We start from the raw sequence: 18,779 nt of genomic DNA, 5'->3' as shown, positions 1-18,779 counted from the left end.
GCCATGGTGAGGGGCTCTCAGTGTTCACCCAGTGAGAGAACAGCCATTTTCAGGTTCAGAAGCAGAGGAGGTGTAGGGTCACTGTGTGTGGCTGTGCAGGAGGGCTCAGAGCACAGTCCATCACCCCTTGCATGGTAGGAACTGTGCAGGGACTGTCCTACCCTGGGGATGTCAGGCCGAGGAGGGACGTGTGAGGTGGTCCAGCCTCTCCTGGAAGACTCCAGGAGAAGTGATGCATGTCTGCATCATCTGTCTTTACACAGAGTGTCTGTACAAAGTAAACTATATTAACTTCGTGTATTTGTCATATATAACATAGAGATAATATAGATATTTAGATAATATGGAATAATTTGGTTGGGTTTGATGGCCTTGGTGGTCTCCAACCTAAACAATTCTTGTGACTCTGTGTGAAGAGCTGGGGGGTGAGGGACCTCTGCACTCACAGGAGCTGTATTTTGCCCCTGCTTTTGGGCACTCAGTGCCTGTAGTGTTCCAGCAGGGACCTGGGAGATGAAGTTTCCCCAGACATTTGCTCTGACTCAAGTGTTTTGTAATGGATACACGGTGCAGACATTTGTGTGGCCAGTGGAGACGTCCCAGCAGCTCAGTGTCCGTGCTCCGAGGATGCTGTGCTGCATTAATTAACAATGGGAACAAGAATGCACGTTCCCTTGTAAGGCACTTTACACGTCTTGTTTTGGTGACTTCCTTAAGAGCTCTCCTGTAACTGCTCCTCAGGCTGCCCTGGGTGTGCAGCAGAGATCCCTGGCAGCCAGTGGGAAGTGGAAGGCTGGAGTTTTAGGGACACCTTCCAGGTCTTGCTACTGGGCACCGTGGGTGCCGAATTTTTGCCCACAGGAGGCAGGAGTGTTGCTGCAGGAATGGGAGCAGCTCCTGGTGAGTGCTCAGCCAATCTCTCCTCCTCTGCGCCTGTCACTGTAGGTATGAGCTGAATCATTAATTCATAGCAGATGTTTTTGAAACGTGGAAGGCAACACGGTTTTCTGTTGTATATTTTAGTGCGAGGTGTTGTGCTCGTTTGTCAGGCCCCGTGAAATCCCAGCAGACGCCGGAGACGTTCGGCACAATAATGTCATTCCCAAACCTCGCCTGTGGGTTTGCATAACACGGAGCAGAGGGGAGAGGGAGTGAGCTGAGGGGGCTGCTCAGGGTGGCCCAGGCGCTGGGGGTGCCCCTGCCCCGGGGCTGCTGGGGAGAGGCTCGTCCCTTTGGGGTGCCTGTCCTGGTCACACTTTGGAGTGTGACAGTCATCCTCCTGGCACCTCCTGGAACCCACAGGCACAGCCAGAGGCTGCAAACCTGCCCGGAGGTGTTCCAGGGAGGTGGGGCTGGGTGCTCCATCCTGCCCGAGGCTGCCAGCCCTTGCTGCCTGGAGTGTGAGATTCGCTGTTTCTTCCTAACTGACAAAGTAGCTGCTCTCTGTTTGCACACCTTTTTTTTTTTTTTTTTTTCCCTTCTTACTTTTAAAAAGTGTCCTGTGGTTAAAAACTGATTCTTTTCTGCCAGTCTGTTTTCAGGAGCCCCCCAGGGTGGGCACCCTGGCTGTCCACGGGCACTGGGGGCCTTTGGTGTCCGTGCAGCTGGGGGTGCTGGGGTTTATTTTGGTCAGCATTGCTCTTACCCTTCCTGAGCCAGAGCCTGGAGAGAAAGGGGATTGATCCACTGCCTCGCTAGCGCAGTTGAGTGAGCTCTGCAGCCCTTGTGCCAGGGACTGGAATCTTGGCTCTCTGTGCATGCAAAATAAGACATTTCTCTGTAAGAAAATAGAGGGAAACAGCCTATGAAAGGGGGATGTTTTTATCTTGCCAAACAGGAATAGTCAATTCCAATCACTGTCTTGTCTCCTTCTCCAAATCACCAACCAATAATTCTCTTCTTCTGCGCTACTTTGCCAGGATTAAAAAATAATTTTATGTCAGTCACGCAATATTAAGCGATATTATTTCCAAGGGCAAGTGTAGTGGAAAAATGACAAAAGGATCGGGGTGTGTGCAGCATATTTTTGCTTCCAACTTGACATAGAGCAAATACTGCCCTTATTTCATGTGCTTTGTGCAACTGCGTTTCTGGCTTTGTCTGATGCTGTGCCCTGGCTTTCCTTCTCACCCCGGGGAAACTGCCAGGTCCTGCCCTCCTGCCCAGGGTTCACCCCAGGACAGAGCTGAGCCCGGTAGCTGCCTTGGGATATTGGCTTGTAATGACATTCCCGAGTGAGGAAAGGCCTTAACGAGCTCCGTGCCCACTGCGGTGCTGAGGGTCTCGGGGGGTTGATGCTGGGCAGCTTTTGTGCAGCTGTGAGAGGTGAGACAGATCTTACTGGGTGGTGTCGATGCCCTAAAGGGCATGCCTTTGAATATTGTAATTGTTAAAGCAAGTGAGTATCTTAATTCATCCCTTGAAGTGTCAGAAAACTCCCTTCCCACCTCTGCTCCTGGAATAAAGCATCCAAGTGCGGATGCCTGAGACCAGTCCCTGCTGGGTGATGCTCCCTGTGCTGCCCTCAAGTGCCAAGTGTCCCTTCGGTGCCCTGGCTCCCATTTCCTCCTTGGGAGGGACAAAAGGGACTCTACCCAGGGTGACTGTCTGGGTAGAGGATCACAGAATAAGGCAGGTGATGCCCCAGGCTGTGCCAGGCGGGTGGTGGCCAGTGCAGGGGGGGTGTTTCACACCTTCTCGTGCCCCACTGTCCATGTGCTGTGCTTGCTGCGATGCCACTGAAAGTCTGTGCCCCAGAGATGGGTTTTTTCTTTGCTGTGTCTCTGCATCTTGTCTCCTCTGGAGCCCGAAGCCTCTTTGCTGCTGAATTCTCTGAGGATCACCCGTAAATTAACACTTCCTTCCAGCTCTGTCTTTGAGAGAGGTTGTATCACTCTGGTGAGCTGCTCTGTAAATTAAAAAGCTAAAAAAAAAAAATTAGAGCTAAGGTTTTTTAGTTAGCTCCGAGTCCTCATCTCTGTATAGAAGTGTTCACAGCCATTAGGAAGATGTTACCATTTATTTTCATGTTTCCCCTTGAAAATCCTGCAGGAAAATTACCTCATATGCAAAGTTGCTCTCGGATTTCACCCTGAGCTGCACATTCATCACCACGTTTGCTCCTCAGGCTGCTATAATGCTTTTCTCCATTGTAATCTTTATTGCTTCAGGTGTTCAGATGGTGCTTTGCTTTGCCATTTAAAATGAGGGAAGACGCCGGGTCTGGAGGAGGAGCAGCCCGGGAAGGTGCTGTGCCGGTGTCAGCTCTCCCCCCGAGATGAGGAATGGTGCTTGGATGCTCGTGGAGCAGCAGGGGAGGGCAGAGGCAAGGCGTGTTAAAATTCAAATGTACAGGGAAGTGGGGAGGGCAAATAAAGTGCGGTGCCCTTTGGCTCCTCTCCGGAGCTGAGTGCTCTTTGGAATTTCTCACCCTGTCTCGGAGCGGAGCGGGCGAGCGCTATCGACAGCCCCATCAATACTGCTCGTCTGCGTGGGCTGGAGCAGTGCTGGGGTTAATCTGCTTCCAGTGGGGCTGTCCTTGGCTGGAAACGGCATGAAGCGATGGCTTGTCTGAAGGAATAATAAACATTGTTTACTATTGGCACATTAGTGCCTTAAGGATCAAGATGTGTGTGCTCAGAAAGGCAATCCTGTGTCTGAAATATTAATGCGCCGCAAGAGCACATACTCTATTTAACAAAATAAATGCTGGGCTAGAAAGCAAGGAGCTGGAATGTTCTGTTTCTGCTCCCAGCTCCCTGCGTGAGATGCTGCAGGCATTTCCAGGATGGAGGAGTGGAAAGGATGTGCTTCAGCTGGAAATAAGGGCTGCACTGGGCTATCGTGTGTCGGGGCTCTGCTGATGTCAGTGACCATGGAAGGGAAGGTGACATTTGCTGGCCATGAGCTCTCTCCTATGTTCTGCCACTGCTGCTGCTCACCTGTCACGTTGTGTCTTGCTTTGGTGGCAGTAATGTGTAAATCCTTCAGAGGATGAAGGAGGAGGGGACGTCCTACCTGTTGTTCCTGCGTCCTTCCCCACCAGCGCTGGAATCTGCTCTGCCATGGTGTTGGTGGTTTTTGGTCGCTGCTCAGACATTGCTGTTATCCTGCAGATTGTGCTGGTGTTTGGTAGAACCTTGGCTTGAGGAGGAAAAGCTAATGAAAGCGTGTTTGTGTTGCAGAGATGATGAAGGTGCTGCTCTGTTCTTTGTCTGTGCCCACACAGGCCTCCTGCAGATTCCTTGGCACCCAGTTCGTGTCGTGGTGACAGCCCCAGCTAAAATATGTTGAGGTAAATGTGGTCACCCACTGTACATGAGGGAGGTAGGTGGATGCCAGTGTTTTAGGGCATGGGGCTCGTGCTGCCATCCTGCACAGAGCCCATATGGACACGCAGCACAGTGGCAGCTGCTGGGTCACGTGTGCTGCAGAAACCAGCGGAGATGGGGTGGGACTTTACAAGGCTCTGTGTTACTGCTCTGTTGTCAACATTTATGGCTGAGCATTACTTTTAATGCACTCCCAGCGTCAAAATCTATTGCTGAACAGCAGCACCAGCAGAGCAGATGAAGCCCTGTGCACAGCTTCCTTCCCAGGTACCTCTGTGCAGAGGCCTGTTGCTGGCTAAAAATAGCTGAAGGTCAAAGGTCCTTCCAGAGCAGCAGTGAAACGCTCAGGGAATGGGACCCCAGGGTTGGCAGCAATGGAGGGGCACCAGGGATGTCACACTGAGCCTGCATGGAATGAAAGCAGTGAAAGGCTGCTCTGCTACCCACGAGGGGCTGGTGCTGACCAGCATCCCTGGGAGAGGTCCTGCAGCTCTTGCCTTTCCGTGGCATTCCCCTCCTGCTGCACAGGAGGGCACCTCTTCATTCCAGGTGTTCACTCCTGCTGCCTTTAAAATATCAGACTTGCAGCCCGTGTTTGGGTGGGGGCTCCAGGTGTTTGAAAGCAGAGCCTTTAGTTCTCTCTGTGTGTTGTGACAGGCCCTCCCCCGTGTGCTCAGGGCTGACGGGCTCTCAGGAGTGACTGGCACTGATGTGCTGTAACTGGGGTTTGTTTCAGACAGGGAGGATGGAATGGGAACAGTGATGGAATGGGAACAGCAGCATCCCTGCTGGTGCTGCAGAGCCAGTGCTGAGCAGCTCGTGCACACAGGAGATGCTGCCTTTGTGTTAACTCTTGTTGCCCACCTGGTGCTGGCATGGTGGGGCTGTGCCAGAGGTGAAATCCACCCACACCTCGAATGTTGGTACCAAATGGCAGCGTGGCCTGAGCTGAGGGACCTGAGCTGCAGTTGCAGGCAAGCAGGAAGGGTTTAGCTTGCTGCACAAAGCACGTTTGAGAAGTTCCCAGCCTACTTACTCTGTCCCTGCGTCCCCCATCCCTTGGCTTGTTCCTAGAGTCATAGAATGGATTGGCTTGGGAGGGACCTCTAAAGGTCTAGTCCACCCCCTGCCAAGGGCAAGGACACCTTCAGCTCGATCAGGTTGCTCATGGAGGTGCACTGCCTGGAAAAATCCCTTAATGCCAGTGGAGAAGTAAATGCATGGTTGTGTTAGTGTAGATGTAAGATCCACTGCAGAGGGAATGTGAGGGAGTGATGTGAGAAGGGACTCCTGGTAGGTTTGGGGAGGAGCAGATGCCTGTGATGACCCTGGTTGTGGGGGACAGGTCTGTGGGTGCTGGGACCACGTGAGCCGGGTTCTGAGCCCGGCTGCTCCTGCCACGCTGCTCCAGCAACAGCCTCCAAGCAGAGTTATTTCCTCTCTGCAGGATACCCAGCAGTGTGTTGGACAAGAAATACTTTGACTACAGTCAAAATCGATATAGGACGTGGTGAAGTTAAAGATCACAGCTGAAATGGTGATTCCTGAGACAGAAAATTCATGCTCAGGATCCTCACTTGGAGTCAGCTTGGCAAGCTGGGAGGAGTGATCACAGATGTAGGGAAGATGAAGTGAGCTCGTGGCTGCTTGGCTGAATAGATCATCAGTAATTACCCTTACATGTAAACAAATCAATGTCCAAACCAGTAATGTTCTTCTCTGCTGCTTTGAAGCAGCCGGTTTGATGGGGGTGAGAATTCAGCTGAGCACTCAGGAGCTGTGGACACAGATCTGGGTGCCCAGGGAGGCACAGGCACCAGTAGATGCTTTTTAAAAAATTAAACTCACGGAGGAAAAAAAGGGGCAGTTGATAGAAATGACCATAAATTATAAATGAGGCTTTGCAAAAATTACAAAGGGAGAAAAGGGGCATTGACAGGCAGCAGTGTCTGGAATAACAGCCGGAGTTTGGCTCTGCGCTGAACCACGGGGAGCTTGACAGGGTTTGCTGGTCGCGTGGGTAGGAGAGGCAGAAAAGGGAAGGCGTTTGCTGAAAATACTTCTGCCCTCTATTTAAAAAATGCAGAGGATGTTGTTATATCACAGAGGGAGGAATAGATTGGTCCCGTTCCAGTAGAAATTCGGGAGTTTGTCAGGCAGCGATTATGAAATCCAGAATGTTGTTGTTGTTTGAGTCGGCAGGTCCAGGAATTAACTCACAAGTGTTTGGAGTGCACTGGCCACACGCTCTGCACCAGCACTGCTGACCCTCCACGGGCCCAGGAAGGTGGAGGAAGTTTCCAGGAGGAAGGGAGTGCAGAGCTGGGCACGGCAGCTCTGGGGGACCCACACTGGGAGCTGGAGCCCTCCAGCTTGGCACAGCTCCTGGGCACAGCAGGCTTGGGAGAGGGGCTGGAGGATGATGTAATGGGGTTTCTGCATAAGGTTTGGAGAACTGGGCCAGCCAAAATAACTTTCTCTCTTTTGATGAGATTACGAGCAGGGCCAATACAGATAATAAAGTTGGTGTAATCGTGTGACTGCACGTTGCATGGCAATTTAATTAAGAAACTGCCAGCACACACAAAAAAATCAACACCGTAGACTAAAAGGATTAAAACCCACCCGATGGGTTTCTGAAAAGGAATTTTTTACAAACTAAGAGGAGCTGCAGCCATTTGGGCTGTCTGGGTGGATCCCTCCTTGATCTCCCACTCGTGTCTCCAGTGATGCTTGGTGTGGCCACACTCCCCAGGGCTGGGACCCCTGGCCTTTGGCTGGAGAGGAGGTCACAGAGCAGGAGGAGCAGGAGGGGAAGGGCAGACTGACTGAAACCACGGAGCTGCCAGCACAGGAGGGAGCGGGGATTGATGAAGGGTTCTGTGGGGAACAGGGAAATGAGCTCAGCTGCCAGCACAGCGTGAGGGAAGCTGCAGAGATGGTTGGTTTGAACCTGGCCAGGGGGGACGGGAAGAAGGCCCTCACAAAATGGTGAAGTGTTGAAGTGTTTCAGACTGTCAGCTCAGCTTGGATCAGCGGTGCAGAGCGGGGCTGCAGTGGGGTGCTGAGCTCGTGTGGTCTGCTCGCCCAGAGCCCTGGGCAGACACAGGGCAGGGGGGATCTGTGTGTGTCTGTGCAGCCTCGGGCTGCTGCCTCAGCTGGGGACTTCTGGCTGTGTGAGGGGAGACGGGTCAGTGCTCCCCAGAACCGTTGGTAGATGTACAGAGAAAGGATGAGCAGCCCCTCCATCATCCGGGGCGAGCAGGGCTGTGCATCCCAAACCAGCCCTGCCTGCAGCTCCCCAGGCCCTGCCAGCTGCCCCCGCTCCCACAGAGACCTCACTGCCTGCTCTCGCCTCTTGCTCCGGGCACAGTGTGCTCCAAAACCTGATTTATGCAAGACCAAATTGCATTTCATAGCACAGTTTAGCTCTGCTTTGCCCTTTTATGTTTCAGAGTTGAATTGCCAGAACTCTGCTGTCTCTGCCACAGTCTTCCTGTGTTAGAGTAGATTTGATAGAGATAGAAATGATCCATTTATTTACTTTTATTGATGAGCCTTACAGTGGCACATGAGCTTGCAATGCAGAACTCTGCAGCAGCTATGTGAAAACAGGCTCTCTCTGAGCTCCCTGCGTGGCCAGGGCTGGTTTTCAAGCCTACAGCATTAAGCCAGACTTCGTGCCTTTGAAAGGTGCTGTTCCCACTAGAGACAGGGAAATGCCTTTGGTGTAACGCTCTGTACAGCTACAAAAGAAATATTCCCAGGCACAGAAACACCCTTATTGCACCCAAGATGAGGTTGTGGTGGCTGTTGGAGCTCCACAGGCAGGGTGCTGGTTCCAGACTGTGGATTGACACATGTGGCGAGGTTTTGTCTTTTCTGAGGCTTGTGCGTGTGGTGAGATGGATCAAAATGGAAGCTGGAGGTGCCCAGATCCCAATTTATCCTGGTTTCCTGGCTGCTGTTCGTGGCTCTTCCTTTGGCCCCGCTGTGTGTCTGGCACTTGCCCTCCTCGTGCCTCGGAGCTGCAGGTTTGCTTTGCGGAGGGAGAGGACAACCCACGGGGCTGTTTGCGAGCAGCACGCCAGGAATAATCACTGTGCTCCTGCCGTGCTCCTGCCGGGGTGCTGGGCTGATAAATACACATGTAAATGTAGGAAATACCAGAGATAAAATGGATGACAAATGGGCTGTGCTTCCCCCGCCCCGCAGAGGGAAGGAGACGCTCACCACGGACGTGCAGAGGCCAGGGAGGATTCTGAGCTCTGCTTTTGTAACCGTAGGATAATGAGGCTGCATAAGGAGCCGTGTGGTTTTAGATCTTGCCAAACATAAGTCATTTCCTTACCTAGGCTTTCGTAAATCCAAACAAACGCGTGAGTGAAGGTGAGAGGTGTTTCACAGAGGGCTGAAGCTTTGCTGCCTTTTAACGCCGACATTTGGGCGTCTTTGTGGCCCAGCTGAGTGCCACGGAGCAGAACCACAATAATGATTCCTCTTAACATCTTGCCTTTGTGGTTTTCACACGCCCAGCAGCCCCCCCCCAAACATTTTACCCTCTAAAGCGAGCAGGCTGTGGCTGTGTGTGCGTGTGGGCATCGTGACGTGCTGGATGAACTCACCCGAGGGAAGAGCCTCGTGACTGTGGGGAGGATGACTCGAGGGAGGCTGGCTGCTCTGCGGGGTGTCAATGCTCAGGGAAGGAATTCAGCTGAAAAGCTCAGGCCACATTGCCTGTTTGGGGTGTTGGACTCTCCCTGAGCGGGCGCTCCGGGCAGGAAGCGCGGCCAAGCACCGGGAGTGCCGAGAGCCGCCGCCCCTCCGTCCCCTGCATTTCAAACATCTATTTTGTCATCTCCTAATCACACAGCTCTTGCTGCCTGGGCTGCTCATCTGATAGCTGGAGCTTTGGGGTTTCCTGCACTTAGCTCTGACCGTGGCAGGTCACACTGGCTAAATGCAGCAGGAGGACAAGCTGAGGACAGATACTTGACGTTATTTATCTTGACTGATTTGCTCCGTGGATAAAAATTATTGTATAGTCCCATTTCTGCACACAAATACAATTTATAGCTCTCTGCAAATTTAGCTCCATGTTCATACCACAGGAAAAAGAACTTTCCAGAACATGCTAATGATAATTTAGTATTTTCAAGTTGCGGCTCTGTGATCTGAAATTATGGTTTTGCAGTGCTGTTGTTCTGTAGGGCAATCAGAAAAGGGAGATTCAGAGGAGGCATTTGCACGATAACAGCTGCCCACATATCTGGACAATGTGCTGGGTGCAGGTATTTTGTGGCTGCAGGTATTTTGTGGCTGTAGGCTTTTCCTCCCTGCGTCTGCTGGAAGACAAGAGCTGACTGTAAGTCAGGGTTTTAAAGGTTTATGTCTGTGCTCCTGCTGTAGAAGCTTTAAAATCTTCCTTTGCGTTTTGCAAGTCCCAAGGGTTTGCTTTGGCTGCTGCTGCTCCTGGCACGAGCAGGGAACCTCCCGTCCCCTGTGACCCTCACCTGCCCTGTGACCCTCACCTGCCCAAAGGTGAGGGTGAGCTCCAGCCCTGCCCAGAGGCAGCAGGAAACCTGCTCGTGTGTCCCTCACGGGAGGTTTTATATCCCTGTTATGTTTTATCATTCTGGAAGTGTAGGAGCTGTGGGTTTGGTTTGTGTGTGTGCCTCTGACCCCCCACGATGCCATCCTGTCCCCACCCGAAGCTCAGTAACCCCATATTTCGGGTAACAAACGCTGCCCTTCCCTCGCCACCTGATCCCCCCCCCGTGTCTCTGAGGGGCTGCAGGCAGCAGGACTTAGGGGGTGGCTGGGGTGGACCATTTCCCCTGCTACTGGCAGGAGTCCCAGTCATCCCACAGCTCGTTTCAGCTGGGTGCAGAGCTCTGTGAAACCTCTGTGGGGTGCAGATGCTCCTCGCCTGGGTCTTTCCCCCTTTCCTGCTCCGGCGTTGGATACCTGTGCGAAGGGGATGTGAAATCTGACTGTGGGTTGCTTTAGTGAGCACAGCAAGAGTCTCCTGCTCCTTGCAGCTTCAGTTCTCCTTTTTCTTTTGCTTTTGTTTTCCAGAGTCGGAAGCATGCCAGCAAAGTCCGCCTCTATTACATGCTTCACCCCGTCGACGGAGGCTGCCCGGCGAAAAAGCTCCGGTCAGAAAACGTGGGTACAATCCAGGTCCCTGTTTATTCAGCTGCTTTGTGACTCACTGACTCTGGGCCACAGCGTTCTCTCTGTCACGGGCACAGATGATCAGGTGCCCAGAGGTAACATTCAGATTAGCTGAAATGCAAAGTAGCTGGAAATAATTTTCCATAAACCGCACGAGAACGATGCGCATCAGCAGCAGGGATTGCATTTCTAGTTATTGGATGTTCTTTCGTAGGACAAAACATGCTGATAGCAGGTGCCCAGGGCTGACTCCATTTCAGTGTGGTGGCTGGGTTTGCTGGTGAGCACCTGGGGCAGGTGATGGGGGCGATGGAGGCTCCAGGAGTGGGTGGTGGCCACTCTGGGGTGCTGCTGGCGGGGCCTTTGGGGTTGCTGTGCATGGAGCAGCACTGGGGTGAAGTTCCCAGCACGCAGCATCCAAACCAGTTCAGTGTGACTGGAGCTGAGCACTATTGATATTTACTGAGATATCTTCTAATCAAAGGGAGAAGGGTGCAGATTTTGCCCAAGGAATCTGAAAGCTCCTTCACACAGTAATTAAAACATTAGAGAACATTTCTGTTGCACATGGAGTACTTGCAGTTGCAATCTGCCCCTTGACAACAGGATCTCACTGCATTTTCATTGAGTTATTAATGACAGTGTGAAGGGCTCAGTGGGCAGGCACATACAGACTGGGAACATGATCCTCCAAGGGGTTTGATTATGTCTAACAAGGAACCACATACTGCATGTGCATCTCAGCACAGGGATATGGAGGACAGAGAACCAACCAGACCTCAAATAAGTCAAAGTTGAATTGTTTCCCACTTCTTTTCTGAAAGTCAGCATGGAGGAGTGTAATTCTGTGTTTGCTGATGCTTGTGCCAAGGGAAGCTCTAGTGGGGGGTGGATTAGTGAGTCCTCGTGCTCTAGGTGAATGCTGGGCTAGGCCAGACCTAAATTCTAAAATTATTTGTGTTATGAAAATATAGCAGGGAAAATCTGCCAATGTTTACAGCTCAAAGTGGGCTCGTTGCTGATCAGATATTACCCAAGCCTTTGCATTTAGAGAGAACAGAACTATTTAGGACACCTTGAATGCTGCACAGTGACATCCCTGCCACGGACACGTGTGGCTGTGGTGCCTGATCCCAGCAGTGTCACAGCACTGGCACGGCACTGGGCCGTGGCACAGCAACTCTAGTGAGTAGTAGAAATAATCCATGAAAACCAATTAAATTCGTGCAGAAGTATCTGCAACTTAACAAAATGAATATTTCCCTTTTTTTCCTATCAGAACTGTTCCATGGCTGTGTGCCACTGTGTTTGTGTCCTGCTGAGCACAGAAACAGCACCTTGTCCCTCTGGCAGCAGGAGGGAGAGGCAGCTGCAGTTGTGGATAGTGCAATGGGATCGGAGGCAGCATTTGCTTCCTGACCTTGCTGTGAGGTGAAGGGTAGTGCTGTTTGTAGTTTGAGGGCTGCAGAAATACCCTGCATTCCCAAAGCACCCGTTAGCCCTTTGGAGTGAGAAGCAGGAGGCTCATACAATTAGTCCTGCACTGGATAAGGGCTCTGTTGTTGTGCTCTTTGTTATTGGTTTAATTTTGTGTGGAGGAGGGGAAAAAAACCTCATGGCTTGACCTTCCGTTTTAAATTTCTGCTTAACATTTCAGCTGAAAGTCATCTGAGAAGGTGTCAGGGCCCTGCTGAAATCAGGAGTCCTTTCCTCAAGTCCCAGGATTGGTAAATCAGGTTTAATCAACCTTTTCTCGCTGCCTTTAACTAACAGGACCCTGTTTATGATCAGAACAGACATGATGAAAATGTCTGATGTGTTATGAAACACATTTTTTTTGGCATGGGAGAAAAGCCTTCAAATCCTTTCTAGCCCTACTGGTACTGTAGGATAGTAAATTGCTTTAACCACCTTTAGGAAAGGGCTCATAACAGTGAGGATGAATGGTCTGAGGGAAGGCAGCAGGATATTAGATTCTGTGGCTGAGGTGATGTGTGTCCTGCCAGGCAGTGCTGGGGGTGCTGGAGCCAGGGGCTGCCTCAGCTCCCCATCAGTGAGGAAATCACAGTCCTGAACCCTTCTGGGGCAGAACTGACCGTGTGCTGTAGCTGAAATCTTCAGCACCTCCACTGAGACTAAGGTGGTTTTAGGGCCAATGTTCTCCCTGTGTCTTTTGTACCCTACCACAGGTTTGCAACCAAAGCACCCAGTACTGATTTAGTGAAAGAAATCAGCGATGGAAGACTTTAATTCATTCTCCAGCAGGTTTAAATGCCCACAGAGACACAGCTGGGTGGTGGGAGCCGGGGTCTCCTGGGTCATCCCATCCTCCCCAGGCTGCCAGTGGCTCTGCTCCAGCCAGAGTGGGGACTGTGGGACATGTGCTGACCTTGTCACACCCCCGCACTTCACCTGGGGCTTGTTGTTTCTCAGCATGTCCAGACCCAGTGTTTCAGCTTTAGGGAGCCATAAACTGGCTCTTTTCTTGTGCCATGAGAAAAACAGGCTCCAGAATGGCAATGGCCTGAATTTCCTGTGGAGCGTTACAGAAAGCAGCCCTTTAACAGCAGCACCTTCATGTACAGAAAATTAACTCAAATTTAAAAGTTATTTTGCAGTGCTGTCAGTGCTGTGGTTTATACTGCTGTATTCAAGGGCTTGTGTAATCTTTTCTTCTTAGTAAAACCTAGGAAATGAAGACAGCAGATTTGTATCTGTGGAATAAAAATCCTTACTTTTCCTGTGGATTGCTTAAGGAACACCCAGCAAAGGGCTGCAAGTGCCTGGCCCTGTGTGGGGATTATGCCTTTTAGCAGCTTGTTAACAGGCAGCAGAATAACTGAAGTTAATTCTGTTGGATGTACGAGACTGGCTTTGAAGTTTCTAATATCACAAAAAGAAGCCCTATAAATTAGGCTGGCTCGGCACAGCTGTGGAGGGGGGGAAGAGGTGGGATGCCAGTTTTGGGAGATGGGTGCTCTGACTCCCAGCCCGTGGTTTGTTCTGTTGTGTGAAGCTCCTGTGCTGTGTCGTGGCCAAGGTTTGGCTGGAGAAGGCTCAGGGAACGAGGGGTGGAAATGTTCCCTGGCTGGGCCTGGCAGCAGGGGGTCAGGGAGCTGCTGGGTGGGTGTGTGGCAGCTCAGAGGAGCTGTCAGTGCCCGTTCACTGCTTCAGCCCGGGCTGGCACGGGAGCTGGGCAGGGATGGGCAGGGATGGGCAGGGATGGGTGGGTGCATCCCCGGGGAGCAGCTGCTGCCCTGTGCCCCGGCTCGGGTGTCCTGGCAGACAAGGGGTGTGATTTCACCAGCTGGCTGCACAATCCTGTCAGCGCCGTGTCATTCAGGGGGTGACAAAAGACACCCGGCTCGGCTTTCCCCGGCCCCTCCGGTTACAGGTAAAACAGCCGCTGACAAATGAGACGGCATAATTACCCTTCAGGGCTGAGCAGCCCGGAGCTCTGGCTCTGTGCAGGGCCTGGATGGTGGAGGAGGGAAGGGAGGGGATGGTGGAGGAGGGAAGGGAGGTGATGCTGCTGGTGGAGGATACGAACATGGGTAAATGCTTAATAACTCCCGAGCCCAAACACCTCGTGCATCCTGCTGAGGAGGAGCAGTTCTTGGTGTGTGGAGCTGGCTGTGAAGGAGCAGGGGTCTGTCATGTGTGTGCAGAGGGACCTGCAGACCCACCAAGAGTTTGGGGGTGACCCTCCTCCCCTGCCCACTCACTGAGGTGCCCACCCAGAGACTTGGGTGAACCGGGGTGAGCTGTGCAGTGAACTGCACAGAGTAAACGGGACCCTGGGCTCTACATGAGGTGTCATAAGGGTCTTTGAGGGGGGTTTTATTTTCTTTTTTATGACTGCAGTCTAGCTGAGAAAGTAGGTTGGAAAGGAAAAAGTGTCACTGAAGAGCAGCCCTGGCAGAGGAAGAGACCCTGGTGCATTAACACCGAAGTGTATCAGCTTTTCAAACGAGCTCTGTTGGAGGCTCTTTATATGTTGCCACCACTGATGATCAATAGAGTCTGGAAATTTTTTACTCTGCTCTTAACTTTCAAGTGATTTCCCTTTGAAGACATAAAATATCTTGAGAGAAAGCTATTTAAAAGAAGTGCAAATTACCCTCAGAACAGTACTAATCACCTCTTGAGATTTCTCCCTAAGGTTTAAGTTGATTTACAGTTATCAACAACAAAAAAAGTGATGAAAATCAGTCATTTTTCTAATAGTGCTTTTCTGGGGGAGAAGATGACCTTCAGTGGTGGGTCAGGTGGGTAGGTTCACCCAGAGCTGGTGTCAGATCCTGCTGAGGGGACATGCACGATTCTGGCCAGTTCATTTGCTTCTCCCACCTGCACCGAGGGTTGTGCCCCCCAAGTCCTGTCCCCCAGGGGTTTTGGGGTCTCCTACAGAAGTGCCTCAGGGGGAAGTGCTGGTGTCAGAGGGTAGGGAAAGCTCCAGGTCTGTGGGACCTCAGCCAGAGAACAGGAATAAAGGCTGAGGGAAGGGAGGCTGGGGATGTGCCAGGAGCCCTGTGGCCGTGGGGGACACAGATACAGGCTGAGCAGAGCAGGGTGAAGGTGCCAGGCAGTTGGAGGTGTCCCCTGGGCAGGGCTGGGACCAGGCAGGAGTGGGGTTCAGAGACACAAGGAAGGGAAACCTCTTGGCAGCCATGGCCTTGGCATAACAACCTGGATTCCTCTCTTCTTTCTCCGTGACTGTGCTCGGTGGGCTTACACACCTCTTTTTTTGTCCGTGTTTTTGTCTCCACCCAGGGCAGTGATGGTGACTCAGTGGATAAGAACAAATGCTGCACACTATGTAACATGTCCTTTACCTCAGCAGTGGTGGCCGAATCGCATTACCAAGGGAAAATCCACGCCAAGAGGTTAAAATTGTTGCTAGGGGAACAACCAGCATTAAAGGCCACAGGTAGGTGCAGAGGCAGCGAGCGGAGCAGGAGGGGCTGGTGTGGGGGGCACGGGCTGTGCCCGGGGGGCTCGGTGTGTGCGGGCAGAGACGGGCACAGCCTGGATGGCTGAGTGGTGGTGGCTGGCAGGAGCAGCTGTTCCTTTGTGTCGCTGTCATAACAACCTTTAAAAATTGCTGATGCTCTCGTTATTGTCTGCTTTGTTCGTGCAGATGAGGGGTTGGGGCTGGCCCTGGTGTGAGAGCCCTGTCTCTGGCTCCACGCTTCCCAAGGGTTTTTGCTCGTGGAAGACAATGTCTCTGCTGGGCACAGAGAGCCAAGCCTGGCTTTAATTATCAGCAGTTACTCGACAGCTCCGCTAATAAGTTTAATAAACCTTTGGTGTTACTGTACAGAGCAGAGCATGAGCTCAGAGGGAAATCCAGGCTTTAAAAACTCTTGGATTGATTGTCTCTTGATTTTTGCCCAGATGGGTTTTGTGCTTTCCTCCACAGTGATTCCACTAATGCAAGCCTATTAACTTTCACATTTAAAAAGTCAAGTGTTGGAATCGGATAATTTAACCATCTTATTGTTTGCTTAACCATAAAGTCCCTGAAAAATGCTGATAATCTGTGGAAAAAAAAAATAATTCCTCTGTTGTTGAATGCTCGAGCAAAGCACTCCCTGTTCTCCAGGAAGGATCCCTGAGCTGAGGTCCTGCAGGCAGATGTGACCCAGAATTGCTGCCCTGGGCCCTTCCCTTTCAGGGAAGAGCACAGAGACTGATTCCCATGTAAGCTGATGATTTGGATTCTCCCGTGGGGACTGTGCAGGCAGGTACAGGGACCATGGGGCCCGGCCAGGGCAGGGCTTGCCAAGGGCTGCAGCCTGGCATTGTGTTTTGGTCTCACTTTTGAATCATCTGGATCAGCCTCACAAGGCTCTAAGTGAGCCACACTTGGTGCTCCAGAGTAATGGGCTCTTCAGCCATCCTAATCACTGGGAAGGAGTAACTCAAGGACTCATCAGCTCTTCCAGGCACTTGATCTGGAAGATGAAGCTGAGCTCAGGAATACATTAATAAGCACCTCCTTGCTCTCCAGGAGTTCTCAGAAATATACCCTTTGGACACAGCATTTTTCTGGGCTTCCTAAAGTCACCCAGCATTTTTCCACTGGATTTTTGTCCCAGTCCTTCGTGTCTGGCACCAGGGAGCTTTAATTCTGTCAGACAGATCTTCAGAGACTCCAGTGCTTGTGAGTCTTGGGAGTGAACTAAGCACAGCCCTGAGTGTGCTGGATGCTCCTGGGGAAGATATTCTGCTGCTTGATATTCTGGGGTTTCTGTCTCATCAGTCCTGAAGAAAATCACATCTAGTCTTAATCTCCTTGCAGAGATACACCTTCCCCTTCACTGTTACCATCCAAATGGAACACAAATCTCTCGTTCTCTGCTGGTGCTTTCAGGAAAGGGAGAAGTGCCCCAACAGTCGGGTTTCTCACAAAAACGATGTCTCATCATGACAGTGAGGTAGTTGTGATCTTTCCTGTTGCTCTGCTGTGCAAGGTTGTACCCCTCAGAGGCTTTATGTCACTGCCATTGCTGACGAATTCCTCTAGTCATCTCCGACATCCTCTGTCAGCTTGCATCCCATCATCCCCAGGAGTTATAAACCAAAGAATTGTGGGGGGAAAAAGCTGCTGCCTTCATTGATCCGAGTGAACCTGCAGGGATTGTTCCAGGCAAGTGGCAATAGTCCTGGCTTTGGGACACCAAGGGGGGCAGAGTAAATGACTTTTGGATGCAAGGATCTGTCCAGCAGTGGCTGGAGTTTGCCTGAGTCCCAGATTTCTGGGATTTCTTCTGAAGAAAAACCGAGTTTCCCCAGTGCCCCCTTGTTGTGGCTCAGTTCTTTCTTGTCCTCATGCTGGGTTCCTGGAGCGTGCCAATGGAAAAGTTGGGTGCCATTTAAATCCAGCTCGGAATAAAAAGCTTTGGATGTGAGAAAGAAGTCAAACGTTAGTTCATCGCTGGAGTGCTAAAGTGTTTCTAACTTTGTATTTTGCCTCTTGCAGCAAAGTAAGACTTTCTCACTTCCCTCCCACAGTGAAAGGGAGCGTAAGGCAGACTGTCATGAGCTATTTAGCATTTTGAAATACTTGAAATAGTCAAACTCGCAGCTTTTATGTTTGTGTTTTAGATGGAGAAACATTTTTAACGTTTGACGTTTTGTGAGTGTTTATTATTAATTTTCGTGTCGCTGCTCAGGGAATGATGGCATTTGCTGTTCTGCAGCAGTTATGTAGCACATATCAAACCAGTGAATCCACATTTGGGGAGAAGTCAACTTTCATCTGTTTCTCTTCAGGAGGATTTGGTGAATTTGGGATGTTTTCATTAACTGCCAGGCCAGCTCAGCACACCTTAGGAGTGGTGGGGGTTGTCAGTGGGACCTGAGCAGTGTGACTTTACAAACAGGTGTTTTGTGCTGAGTGCTGAGAGGAAATCCCTGCCTGGGGCAGCCCCTCTGTGGTGTGGGCAGGGGGTCCCCACCGTGGGGCTGCAGCCCACGAGCTCACAGGGAGCCAGATGTGGTGGTGGGCTTGGAGCAGGGCTGGGGTAGGCATGGGGGCTGTGGTGCCACCCTGCTGACAGCCTCCTGCCCAGCCTTTGGGGCAGCACAAGCCACCAGCCTGGGGAGGGCTCAGAGGCACAGCCACGGGGCTGCTGGACCAGCCTGGGGCTGAGAGCAGAGATGCTGCTGTCGGGTTCCCTTAGTGAGTGGAGATGTAACTCCTGCAGACACCACCAGCTCCGTGAGCTTCAGCCTCCCTGGTTCCCCTCCGGCCACAGGAACATAGAAACACGGGGAAAGCTGACCAAAAGGGTGGATAGATTGAACTTTGCAGCCTGGGGCTTGCAGAGCAAGTCAGATCTGTCAGAGCTCCGGGGCTGCCGAAGTCACTGGTTGTTTACAATGGTCTGAACATCTCTGCAGCTCAGTCTGGTGCCCCAGCACAGCTCAGCCCCGTCCTGGGGCACTGCAGAGGGTCCCCCTGGCATCACTGGGGCTGTTCCCAGTCCCTGTGTCATCACTGGGGTCTGGGCATGAACCCCTTCCTGCAGGGGGGCTCCTCAGGGAGTGCAGAAACGTGTCTGCAGCAGGCAAACTGTGCTTCTTTTTGTGAGCCAAGCACCTGCAGGGTCTGTGTAATCCCAGTTTGGAGAGGCAATATTGCAGTTCCCTCATTTATTTCCCAGTGGCTGTGCTGGCCCCTGGCTCTGCTCTCCTTGCACCTGCAGTTCTGCCACGTGCACCTTGGAGGGGCTGGGCTGTGTCTCTCCTGTGGAAACTGTAGGA

The 18,779-nt window shown here is 51.7% G+C and overlaps 1 protein-coding gene across 1 annotated transcript in view; it reads left to right on the top strand.

Annotated features, from left to right (window-relative positions):
* Positions 1-18,779, top strand: part of ZMAT4 (zinc finger matrin-type 4) — a 45,658-nt gene that overhangs the window by 15,764 nt on the left and 11,115 nt on the right. Inside the window, exons 3-4 of the mRNA XM_032712549.1 lie at positions 10,410-10,499; positions 15,282-15,438. Coding sequence (XP_032568440.1) covers positions 10,410-10,499; positions 15,282-15,438 — 247 coding nt within the window. The remainder of the gene's footprint in view (positions 1-10,409; positions 10,500-15,281; positions 15,439-18,779) is intronic.

This window comes from Chiroxiphia lanceolata, chromosome 28, assembly GCF_009829145.1.
Source record: "Chiroxiphia lanceolata isolate bChiLan1 chromosome 28, bChiLan1.pri, whole genome shotgun sequence".
In the NCBI taxonomy this organism is placed as follows: Eukaryota; Metazoa; Chordata; class Aves; order Passeriformes; family Pipridae; genus Chiroxiphia; species Chiroxiphia lanceolata.
The sequence above is the reverse complement of the archived record's forward strand: the minus strand, read 5'-3'. Positions and strand labels throughout refer to the sequence as shown.